The following is a 12,273-nucleotide window of genomic DNA, read 5'->3' on the forward strand; positions in this document are numbered from 1 at the left end:
ACGTGGCACTGAGCATTTCAAAATAAAAGCCGCAGACCTGCGCAACTCACTGGACTGGAATATAAAATAAAGATTACAGGATATATTCCGATATCTATTGAGCGTAAAACCGTAATTAAATAATAATAATCAAAGCGCAATGCAGCTAACTCACGGTCAGCACGAGTTAATCATGAAAATGAAGTCTGGGTCAGAAGAATAATCCCTGTACTAGTAAACATTCACAATGTTTGATACTTTAATTAATATGAACCCATAACTATAATAAATAAAGTGATTTAAAAATTTGTAGATTTAGTTGATTTATATACAGTGCAGATAATGTACAATAATTTACACCCTAGTTGTATTCAGAGGCTGTTCAAAATAAAAGAAAGTCAATATATTTTAACAGGAATTTTTGTTTAAAAAAATGCAAAAATAGGTGTGTATCTGTCAAAGGGGTAAATGTGATAAGGAATTAAAATTATGTAACTCACTTTGCAAATTTAAGAAAAAGTGATTATATAATTGTGTAGGCTATTAATAAATTGTGAACGTATAGTTAAAACATCGAAGTAATAACTAGAATGAGTTTTTCTGTTATTATGTATGTACATGTTGGGAAATGTTTTATGTAATTTTGTTTATCTTGCTTTATCAAATAGTGAAAAGTGTCGTTCGTAAATTTATTATGTATAAAGGGTAGGCATGATGAGCTTGGCATTAGCCTACACCTTTTTCGGTAATTATGTTTGTTTATTTATTTTGTGAAAAGTTGATTTATTGATTAATTGATTGATTGAAAAGTAAATAATAGCCTACTGATGAAAGCCGAAAGTAGCCTTGCACTTCCTTCTAACAATTGCTATCATGAGCATGACCCTGACACTGTTCACATGCGCGAGTAGGCCATATTCGTTTTTCTTCTTCTTCTCTTCCTTCTTTTTCTTTAGGACACATTAAAGAACTACAGCGGGGGAACTATACCAGAAAATAATTTCTACATGAAATCTAAACAGTGTGTCACTCTTTTTGTTATGAATTTGCATTAGAGACTTTTCCAAAGCTTCTGTTTCTAATAGAAATAGACTACACTTTGGTATGCATTTCACAAATGTATGTTTATGAATATCGCCTAATATTTATCTTGCAAGACTCATTTCACTTTTGTGTAAGTACAAATAACATATTTTAAAGATAGCATATAATTAACATTTCTTTGCACAAACAGAGGCTCTAACATCTCCCTGATAAACAAATGAGAGCAGTGTTCCTCGTGGGTCGTATTTCTGATGTTTTTGTGTGAAGGATTATAGATGCGTCATGTGAGCGCTATAATCCGATTGCAGGAGAGGGGTGTGTCGAACATTGACTGACAGCTTGTCCAACCTATGAGGATGCAGCCCCACAGCGTGCGACCAATTAGAGCGTGGCGCTCTGCGGCCTGGGGGCGGGGCGGAGTCTTGTGATTGGCTGAGGGCTCAAGCGCGCAGCCTCACGGCGAGCTTTCCGTTCTGTCCATTCCTAAAATCCGAATCGAACAAATGGCGTTAGTCTGAATTTGGTCTCATCCCATCACCTTATTCTGGATACCCTATAACTATAACAGAATATTCCTTTACATGTAAGTGGTCTTGTGTGGGGTCCAGCAGAGATGTCAGGCAGTCGGAGAAGCACACATTTCTGGAGCGAGGAGGAGACAGATTTCCTTCTGCAAACTTTAAAGGAGATGAACATCGATCGCTACAGAGACGGCCGGAAGCACCGCAACAGTCTGATCTTCAGGAAGGTCTGCGCCAGACACAAGGAGGCAGGCTTTGCGCGCTCATGTGATCAGGTCAAACACCGCTGGAAGACACTCAAGTCCATCTACTATAAGGCCAAGAAGCAGAACAGCAGCTCTTCTAATGCCGCATTCAAACACTTTGACACCATGGAGGAAATCTTTGGACACAGACCTCTGGTTATCAGGACAAACGACAGCGCTCTCAAAGACGGATCTCCTCTGTCCGACAGCAAGTGCTTCACCTTCGAGGATGGAGAAGATGAGGAAGAAGAGGAGGATGAGGGTGAGTGGCGCATCGGTAAATAATTAAAAACAGTTTTTCTAGTTTAAACTGCTCAAACTGTTGCATTTCTATTGTAGTATTATACATTTATTTATTTATTGAGAAAGTTTTTTCATACACTCAAAAAATGATTCTTTAAACTAACTCAATTCAATTATGGACAGTGGTTCCTAACAACCAAATTGTTTTTTATTAATATATAAGGATTTTTTTTCAATCTATTCAAAATTATTCTGCTAAGACAACACAATTGAATTAGGAAAATCAATGTGAAATAGTAATGTCCAACCAAATCAATGTAATCAATGTCCTTTAACTTAAAACCGTTAAGTTTAGTCAGCTTGTTTTGGTTTACTAAAAAATAGGCCAAACAGCTCATAATTTATTCATGTCGCAATGCATGATGGGAGTCATGGATGAGTTCTGATTGGCTACAACATGGGTTTTTGGTGATCACCGTTGTTGTGATTCTCACGCTGATTCTTCATGTCTGTGTGTCTAAAAGCTTCATCTGTCTTATAAAGCCAAAACTGACAGATCTTTTGTTCACAGTTCTATTGAAATCTGTAAGGAAAACCTAAGTCAAGTACTTAAGTCACTATATGATGATAGCTATTTTAAGTACAGTCAGTGCTACTTGATGACTTTTGTTCTTGGCTTGTCTGGCTGTTATAACTCAGTAAAAGCAGCCAAACAAAACCTAACATTGAAGATTTAAGGGTCAAGAGCCCAACTAATGCAAACATTGACCACTATAATGGTGGCTTAATTTTTATTTTTTTTTCCTCTTTTGGTGATTCTGCTTATTAACATCAGGTGTGTGTAATAATGATCAATCATGACGTGTCTTCATCAAATACTTTAGAAATTGTCACATCCCGTTTTTGAATGGTGAAATTAAACCCTTTGCGTTACTTTAACAATTCATAATTAAGTAAAGTGGATAATTAAACAGCTGAAGTTATTTAAGCACAATACAACAGTGTTTTGGCGGACAACAAAATATATGTTTTAAAATAAAATATTTAAATAAAACCAACCATTTTTTTGAGTGTAAACTGTATTAATCTAGCCAGCGTTTCTTTTAAGGAGTCATTGACGTGTGGATTTTCGACAGGCCAGTTTTAAAATACAAATAACAATAATATTAATAATAACATATAAAATAATAATAATATTGTAATTGTTCAAACATTAAGAATGTTGTGTCCACATACACTAGCGGTCAAGAGTTTGGGGTCAGTAAGAGTTGTAATGTTTTTAAAGAAGTCTCTTCTGCTCATCAGTGCTGCAAAACTGTAATACTGCGAAATGTTATTACAATATAAAATAATGGTTTCTATTGTAATATACTTTAAAATTGTATTTATTCCTGTGATGCAAAGCTGAATTTTCATCAGCAATTACTTCAGTCTTCAGTGTCACATGATCCTCCAGAAATCATTCTAATATACTGATTTATTATCAGAATGATCTATATTTGATCTATATTGGATTATATATTGCAACAGTCGCCCTGCAAAGTATTTATTTAGAAATTGTGATATATTTTCAGGATTCTTTGATGAATAAAGAGCTCAAAAGAACAGCATTTATTCAAAATATAAATATTTTCTAACAATGTAAGTATCTGCTATCACTTTTATATCAATTTAACACACCCTTGGTGAATAAAAGTATTAATCCCAAACTTTTGACCGGTAGTGTACATCATTCGTACAAAAAAAGTAATGAAGTGATTTTAGTGTTTTTTCATCTAGATGATTTGGTCGCAGCCTTAAAAATGTCATGTGGTGTGACTATGATTTATATTTAAATTAACTCATTTCGTTAACATGCTTAACATTTCTTAAACATTCTCAGTAATTAAAGTGTTTAGAAACGAAGTATTTGTATTTCTTTTGAGTTTTTGTAAATATTGATCTCATATTTTTGTTCTACAATTTCAGAATTGCCTTCTTAAATGTAGTTAGCAGACTTATTTTTATTTTAAACAGATAAAAATGTTTTTTAAAATACCGTTTACTTAAGCATACTGTAGCAGTGATTCATATTTCAGACAAAAATAATATATTTTATTTTTAATCTAATACAGTTATTGCTATTATTGGTTGCAGCAAATTAAAAAAGAGCTTTTTTCATTAAAAATCTATTTATAGAGATGTGAAAAGTGCAGCACATGGCATTTCTTTAGCCCCAGTTGTTTCTGAACTTCGTCCAATCTTGGCTGCTCAGTCGACTCTTCGCTGAGAGTTTGATTAACAGGCGATCAGACCAACCTTAATGCTGGAGTTTTAGGACATATATCTATAATAGAAAACTCTGCAGTGGTTGCACCACATGGTATTTCAAATTCAGTCCAAATTTGCCACCTGAACAAAACAAGCTCGTTTCCCACAAAAGGTCACTATGAAATTTTTATATATATATATATATATATATATATATAAAATACTTGTACAATTCACTTAATATTCATTGTATTTTTAAGGTCATACCACATGGTATCCAAATGTGGTAACTACTGTACATACCATTTTTTTTTTTTTTTTCAAAATTTGAAAGAGTTAGAAACATGCTTGATGCTACTATGGGTCCTTAGTAAATTGGTATATGATGCAAAGTCCTACATTTGAATGGATTTCAATATAAAAAGTCTCAAAATGGTAGCTTCTTGATGGTCGCACCACATGATATTTCATAAAATGGAAATCATAAATTTAGGGTCATTTCAATTATGTTTCCAAAGCAAAAATCATGGACGGATGGTCGTACCACATGGTATTTTGAACAGAAAAATTACAAATAACTAGTGTTTTTTGAAAAGTTAAAGTGAATACATACATTGGCATATATTCAGTATCTTTTTTTACACATTTAAACCGATTTTTAACTTTAAAAACCCACAATTGGACAGAAAACTTAGGTGTCACATAGCACATTTCAGTCACAAAGTTGTATTATAAAGAAATGCTAAATAACTAAACATACATACAGAACAAATTCAAATCACTTATGATTTAAAGGAACACTCCACGTTTTTGGAAATAGGCTCATTCTCCAACTCGAGTTAATAAGTTGAGTTTTACCGTTTTGAAATCCATTCAGCCGTTCTCCTGTTCTGGCGATATCACTTTTAGCATAGCTTAGCATAAATCATTGAATCCTATTAGACCAATAGCATCGCGTTCAAAAATAACCAACGAGCTTCCATATTTGTCCTGTTTAAAACTGGACTCTTCTGTAGTTATATCGCGTACTAAGACCAGCGGAAAATGTAAAGCTGAGATTTTCTAGGCTGATAAGATTAGGAACTACACTCCCATTCCGGCGTAATAGTCAAGGAAGTTTGCTGCTGTAATATGGCTGAAGCAGGCGGAGTAATATCACGCAGAGCCTGAAATTAGATCCCAGCTGGGTAACTGCCAATGTGACCGGCTTTTTGAAATTGTGACCGAACTTCAGGCAATATTACTGCTCCTGCTGCGTCCATATTACAGCAGCAAACTTAAATATCAAAACTTGTTGGTCATTTTTGAACGTGATGCTATTGGTCTAATAGGATTCAATGATCTATGCTAAGCTATGAGCCTATTTCCAAAAATACTGGAGTGTTCCTTTAAGGTTTCATTTTAAAATAGACATAAAAATTGGACATAACATAATGCAGTGCAATAAAAATAACCAGACAAAGCAGAGTGTAGTTAAAAGTTTGATGAATTTCTACCCTTCTAACGTGTTTGTCTGTTACAGATAATGGAGTGGATGAGGTGGAAGCTGGAATCCAGGAAATCCAGTCAGTGAAAACAGAGAACGAGCCCCTGATCCTCACACAAGCGTCTCAGGAGAGCTCCAGGACGTCCACCGAGAGCTCCACACCCACACAACCCTTCCCCTCCACTGCTGCAGGTCTGACAGACACATCACCCTACACTCTTCAACATCTACACGAGTTTGTTTCTTCATCAGATTTGGAGAAATGTGTGACTCCATCACTGCCTCACCAGTGGATCCTCTGCAGTGAATGGGTGCCGTCAGAATGACAGTCCAAACAGCTGATAAAAACATCTCAATAATCCACACCACTCCAGTCCATCAGTGAACATCTGGAGAAGACAAAAGCTCAAACAAATCCAGCATTAAGACATTTTTCATAATCCATACTAACGCTTCCTCCAGTGCAAAAGTCCATCTCCTGTCGTCTCTCACGTCAAAATCCAGCCACATGTTTGTTTAGAGCTGTTTTGGCTTGTAAACGGTGCTTGATCTGTGCAGATTTCTCTCCTGATTTAGATCACACCAGTTTTCACAGGAGGAAGCGTTATTATGGATTCTGGACTCAATGTATTTGAGTTAAAAAAGTCTTAATGATGGATTTGTTTGAGCTTTTGTCTTCTCCAGATGTTCACTGATGCACTGATGTTTTTATCAGCTGTTTGGACTAGGGCTGTGCAATTAATCGAAATTCAGTTTCGATTTCGGCTTCAAACGATTCTGAAAATACAATCATCGAGATACAATAATTATTGCTCCCAATTTCGCCCCTTTGTGTGCTTTCGCTCCTCTATAAAAGCCCAATTTCACATGCAAATCAGTAAAAGAATGTGCTTGATTTATGAATGTTTATTTGATGTTGTGTTTTCAAAAGCGTGAAAGAGATGTTCTGTTCTGTGTTTGCGCTCAGAGACGGAGCAGAACGCGGACAAGTAAAGTGAACGTTTAGCTTGAGATGCGTACCTGAACCTCAAACACATGCAAATATGTGTCAGCATGCGGCGTTTGCTGGTTATTCCTGTAAACCTCCAACTTACGTCTCAAATGATCGTAAACAGTTGAGAATGAAAACCCGTGTGTAACAGTAGATTGGCTTCGTGCAGCTCTTAAAGTGATGTTCCTCTTGCCGTCTCTGTGCTTAACGTTCATCAAACAACAAAAGACTAAATCACTCACTGCTCTTGACGGAGGAACTTTTGGAGCACGTTTAATTCTTACAGTGAAGACTGCTGTTTTATTTTACATTCAATTCATTGCATTAAATGAATATAAAAACTGTTTAATTTGTATCTTTTTCCTATTGTATTGCTATCTTTAAATGAATCAATCATATAAAGTTCCAGACCCACTCATAATCATGTTAAAATTACAATATTGACCAAATGAATCGTGATTATGATTTTGCCATAATCGAGCAGCCCTAGTTTGCACACTCATTCTGACGGCACCCATTCACTGCAGAGGATCCATTGGTGAGACAGTGGTGGAATCACACATTTCTCCAAATCTGATCAACAAACAAACTCATCTACATCTGGGATGGCCTGAGGGTGAGCAGATTCTCAGCAAATGTACATCTTTGAGTGAACTATTCTGTTGAATATGAACAGTAGGAGTGTGACCAGATATCTCACCATATTCAGATGTGTCCCGCGAGATCCACAATCATGCTGCATTAGTTTACATGTTTATTACTGAAAATATAAGTTTAATTTCATAAAGTACAAGATCATATCAAAATTAATCCACTTTTTTTTTGCATTTTGTTAGCATACTATTTTTTTTATACACATTACCGTTCAAAAGTTTGGGGTCAGTAAGACTTATAATAGTCTTCAAAGAAGTCTCTTCTGCTCATCAAGGCTGCATTTATTTGATTAAAAATACAGAAAAAAACAGTAATATTGCAAAATGTTTTTACAATATAAAATAATGTTTTTATTTTAACATACTTTAAAGTAGAATTTATTCCTGTGATGAAAAGCTGAATTTTGATCAGCTGTTACTCCAGTCTTCAGTGTCACATGATGCTTCAGAAATCATTCTAATATGCTGATTTATTATTAGAATGATCAATGCTGGATAATATCAACAGTTGTGCTGACAAATAGTTTTTGGAACCTGGGATTTTCTTTTCAGGATTCTTTCATGAATAACAAGTTTAAAAATACAGTGTTTATTCAAAATATAATTTTTTATAACAATGTAAATTATTTATTATTAACTTTTAATTATTAACTTAATACATCCTTGGTGAATAAAAGTATTAATTTCTTAAAAAGAAACTAAAAATGTACTGACCCCAAACTTTCGAACGGTAGTGTATATGTGTACGGTGCTTTGTCTGACGGAAACCTGGCTTAATGACAACATGCCGGACCAAGCCTTCCAGATCGACGGCCGGCTTCTCTTCCGGGCGGACCGTAACCAGCTGTCGGGGAAAGCCCGCGGGGGCGGATTATGCGTCTATGTGAATAAAGGTTGGTGCACGAACTGTACTGTGGTGAATAGCCACTGCTCCGAGGCGATAGAGCATATGACCGTGAAATGCCGGCCACACTATCTTCCACGTGAGTTTACGGTGGTGTTTGTTATGGCTGTTTACATCCCGCCGGGTGCTAATGCTAACGATGCATTAAAGGAGCTCCACGATAACATCAGCTCGCTCCAGAATAAGCACCCGGAGGCTTTTTACGTGATCGCGGGGGATTTCAATCACGTAAACCTGACAGACACACTGCCTATGTTCCATCAGCATGTCACCATACCAACACGGGGAAATAACACACTGGACCGTGTTTACACTAACAAAAAAGACGCATACAGAGCCGTCCCCAACCCCCATCTGGGCTTCTCCGACCATATCTCCATCACGCTGGTCCCTGCCTACCGCCCCCTGCTCAGACGCCAGACACCAACACAGAGGACCATCACCGTGTGGCCCAATGATGCTGTCCCGGTATTGCAGGACTGTTTTCAGCGCACAGACTGGCAGATCTTCAGAGAGGCAGCTGTACATGAGGGAGAGGTGGATCTAGAGGACTACACATCTGCTGTCCTCGGTTACATCAATAAGTGTACAGAGGATGTCACCATCACCAGGACAATAACATGCTACCCGAACCAGAAACCCTGGCTGAACGCAGAGGTTCGCTCTCTGCTGAAAACCAGGGATGCTGCGTTCAGGTCTGGTGACAGTCTGGCACTCAGGGCGGCTAGAAGACAGCTGACTGCAGGAGTGGAGAGGGCCAAGGCTGCATACGCCCAGAGGATCGAGGGACACTTCATATCCAGCGACCCACGGAGTATGTGGAGGGGCATAAAGTGCATCACAGACTATAACACCAGAGATGCACAATGCCCCAGGGACCCCTCTCTACCTGACGCTCTCAACAGATTCTACGCCCGCTTTGAGGACCCAGACTCTCCACCTCTCAGTACCAGGCTCACCCCCCCACCAGGAGAAGAGCCCCTCAGCGTGACCCCAGCAGAAGTGAGGAGGACCCTCCAGAGGATCAACCCACGGAAAGCTGCTGGTCCCGATAACATCTCCGGGCGGGTGCTGAGGGGATGTGCATACCAGCTCACAGAGGTGCTGACGGACATCTTCAACACCTCCCTCCAACAAGCAGCTGTCCCCACCTGCCTGAAAACCGCCACTATTATCCCCATCCCAAAAACGTCCACAGTGACAGGCCTGAATGACTATCGGCCCGTAGCCCTCACCCCGATAGTCATGAAGTGCTTCGAGAGACTGGTCATGGCTCACATCAAGGACTACATCGACGTCACTGTGGACCCACACCAGTATGCATATAGGAAGAACCGATCCACAGAGGATGCCATTTCTTCTGTGGTCCACACAGCCCTCACCCACTTAGAGAACAAGAACTCTTATGTTCGCATGCTCTTCGTGGATTTCACATCAGCCTTTAACACCATTAGACCACAGACCCTGACACAGAAACTGGCAATACTCGGACTGAACTCCACCCTATGCAACTGGGTCCAGGACTTCCTAACAGACAGGCCGCAGTCCGTGAGGATCCACGATGTCTCCTCCTCCTCCATCACCCTCAGCACCGGCTCCCCCCAGGGCTGTGTGCTGAGCCCCCTCCTGTACACCCTGCTCACATACGACTGCTCGGCGATACACCCGAGCTGTCTGATTGTGAAGTTTGCGGATGACACAGCTGTGGTTGGACGTATCGTGAACAACGACGAGTCTGACTACAGAAAGGAGGTAGGACACCTGGAGGGTTGGTGCAGGGAAAACAACCTCTGCGTCAACGTGAAGAAGACCAAGGAGATGATCGTGGACTTCAGGAGGAGCAGACACCTCCCCCCCCCTCCACTGTACATCGGAGGGACAGCGGTGGAAGTGGTCTCGTGCTACAAGTACCTGGGCGTCTACATCTCTGACGACCTCACCTGGAGCACCAACACTTCCTGCCTGACTAGGAAGGCACACCAGCGCCTCTATTTTCTCAGAAGGCTGAGGCGCGCTGGACTGGGGAGCTCAGTCCTTACATCGTTCTACAGGTGTGTGGTGGAGAGTGTCCTGTGCTCCTGCATCACTGTGTGGCACGGCAGCTGCTCTGCAGCAGAGAAGAAGGCTCTGCAAAGGGTGGTGAAAGCGGCACAGGGGACTGTGGGACACAGCCTATCCACCACCACGGACATCTACACCTCCAGATGCAGGAAAAGGGCCACTTGCATCAGGAAAGACCCCACTCACCCTGCACACACACTGTTTGTCCCTCTCCCCTCAGGCAGGAGGCTACGGAGCATCAAAAGCAGGACCACCAGACTGAGGAACAGCTTCTTCCCGGAGGCTGTGAGATTATTAAACTCAGGAGATCTTCGTAGCCCCCCTCTCACCCCTACATACAGTGAACAATAGCCACCCCCATGGACAGACTGTTTGCACTGTTTTTGCACTGCACTGCCACTTTAACTACATTGCAAACTACCTCTACTGCACAGAACTACCACGGTCCATTTTACAGTTTTTTTATTTATAGTTTTTATTTTATGTATATTTATATTATACTCATACTTTTATATATCTATTACACTTATATTTTTATATATATATATTTATAGTGTCTTTTTATTTTTCTTGTGGCTTGTTACGGGACCAGAGTAACCATTTTCGTTCCTTCATATGCACCAACATGTGTTGAAATGACAATAAAGATCCTTGAATCCTTGAATCCTTGAATCCTTGAATATATTTCATCATTGAGGATTTCTTTAAAAAAGGTAAAAAATCAGTCTCGTCTCTTTCTCGTGAGCCCAATCTTGTGTCTCGTCACAGCCCTAATGAACAGTGATGTGATTCATCAAAGCTGTCAGTAATGATCGTATTATAGATTGTGTCGAGCCAGATTAATACAATAAATTAAAGCTACATAATGTTTTTTTAATAATAAAATCTCAACGTTGTGCACAACACAGCTGTGTGTTGATGTGAAATGCAGATATGTGACCCTGGAGCACAAAACCAGTATTTGTAGAAATAGCCAAAAACACACTGTATGGGTCACAATGATCGATTTGTCTTTTATGCCAAAAATCATTAGGATATTAAGTAAAGATCATGTTCCATTCAAATATTTTGTAAATTTTCTACCATAAATATATCAAAACTTGATTTTTAATTAGTAATATGCATTGCTAAGAACTTCATTTGGACAAGTTTTAAGGCGATATTTAGATTTTTTTAACCGTCAGATTGCAGGTTTTCAAATAGTTGTATCTTATTGTATCAAATATTGTCCTGTTTTAACAGAAGCTTATTCACTCAGCTCTCAGATGACGTAAGAATCTCAGTTTGGACAAATGGTTTAGTGTTGAAGTGTGAGCTAGCGTGTAGCTGATAGCAGGTGTTGTGTGTTCAGGTGTGTCGAAGCGCAGAGGGCCGTGTTGCTCCGCATTGCACAGCCAGTATCAGGGCTTTCTGGAGCGACTGCAGCGGAGTCAGAACGCCTGGCTGGAGCGTCAGCTGGAGCAGAGTCACGAGCGAGAGGAGCGTCTGATCTCCAGAGTGCTGTCCGAACACACACGCTCCATGGAGGCTTTAGTCAGCCAGCTCTTCTCAGGCTTGAGGAGCCTCCTGCCCCCGTCCCATCATCCCCAGACCACACACACAGCACTGGACCCCCTCAGCACACCGCCGGACACCAGCTCTGTGGAGCAGCACACACTCACACAAACCCAGTCTTCAACACCCGATGAGGTCTGATCTCCTGGACTGGTTTGTCTGACACTGATGGCAGGAGCTGCTCCACTGTATTAGCTTGTGTTTAACGCTTTGTTATTGTTTTTTGTATCACAGATTCGTCAAATGTTTAGTTGTGAATCCAGAAGTGATGAAATGCTGTGTTTGTAAAATATGTTCTTATGAGCCATATCTTTTTTAAAATAAACACTAATATCAAATATA

The 12,273-nt window shown here is 39.6% G+C and overlaps 1 protein-coding gene across 1 annotated transcript; it reads left to right on the forward strand.

Annotated features, from left to right (window-relative positions):
• Positions 1-1,437: 1,437 nt before the first annotated feature.
• LOC141288917 (uncharacterized) lies at positions 1,438-12,273 on the forward strand. The gene is made up of 3 exons (XM_073821118.1): positions 1,438-2,051; positions 5,805-5,960; positions 11,729-12,273. The coding sequence occupies exons 1-3, from the start codon at positions 1,637-1,639 to the stop codon at positions 12,070-12,072; spliced, it is 915 nt and encodes a 304-aa protein (XP_073677219.1). The 5' UTR covers positions 1,438-1,636; the 3' UTR covers positions 12,073-12,273.

This window comes from Garra rufa, chromosome 16 (assembly GCF_049309525.1).
Source record: "Garra rufa chromosome 16, GarRuf1.0, whole genome shotgun sequence".
NCBI lineage: Eukaryota > Metazoa > Chordata > Actinopteri > Cypriniformes > Cyprinidae > Garra > Garra rufa.

Coding starts and splice junctions, on each gene's coding strand:
- LOC141288917 (XM_073821118.1), top strand. CDS start 1,637: ATGTCAGGCAGTCGGAGAAGCACACATTTCTGGAGCGAGGAGGAGACA. Junction 2,052..5,804: donor GGAAGAAGAGGAGGATGAGG/GTGAGTGGCGCA, acceptor TGTCTGTTACAG/ATAATGGAGTGGATGAGGTG. Junction 5,961..11,728: donor CTTCCCCTCCACTGCTGCAG/GTCTGACAGACA, acceptor TTGTGTGTTCAG/GTGTGTCGAAGCGCAGAGGG.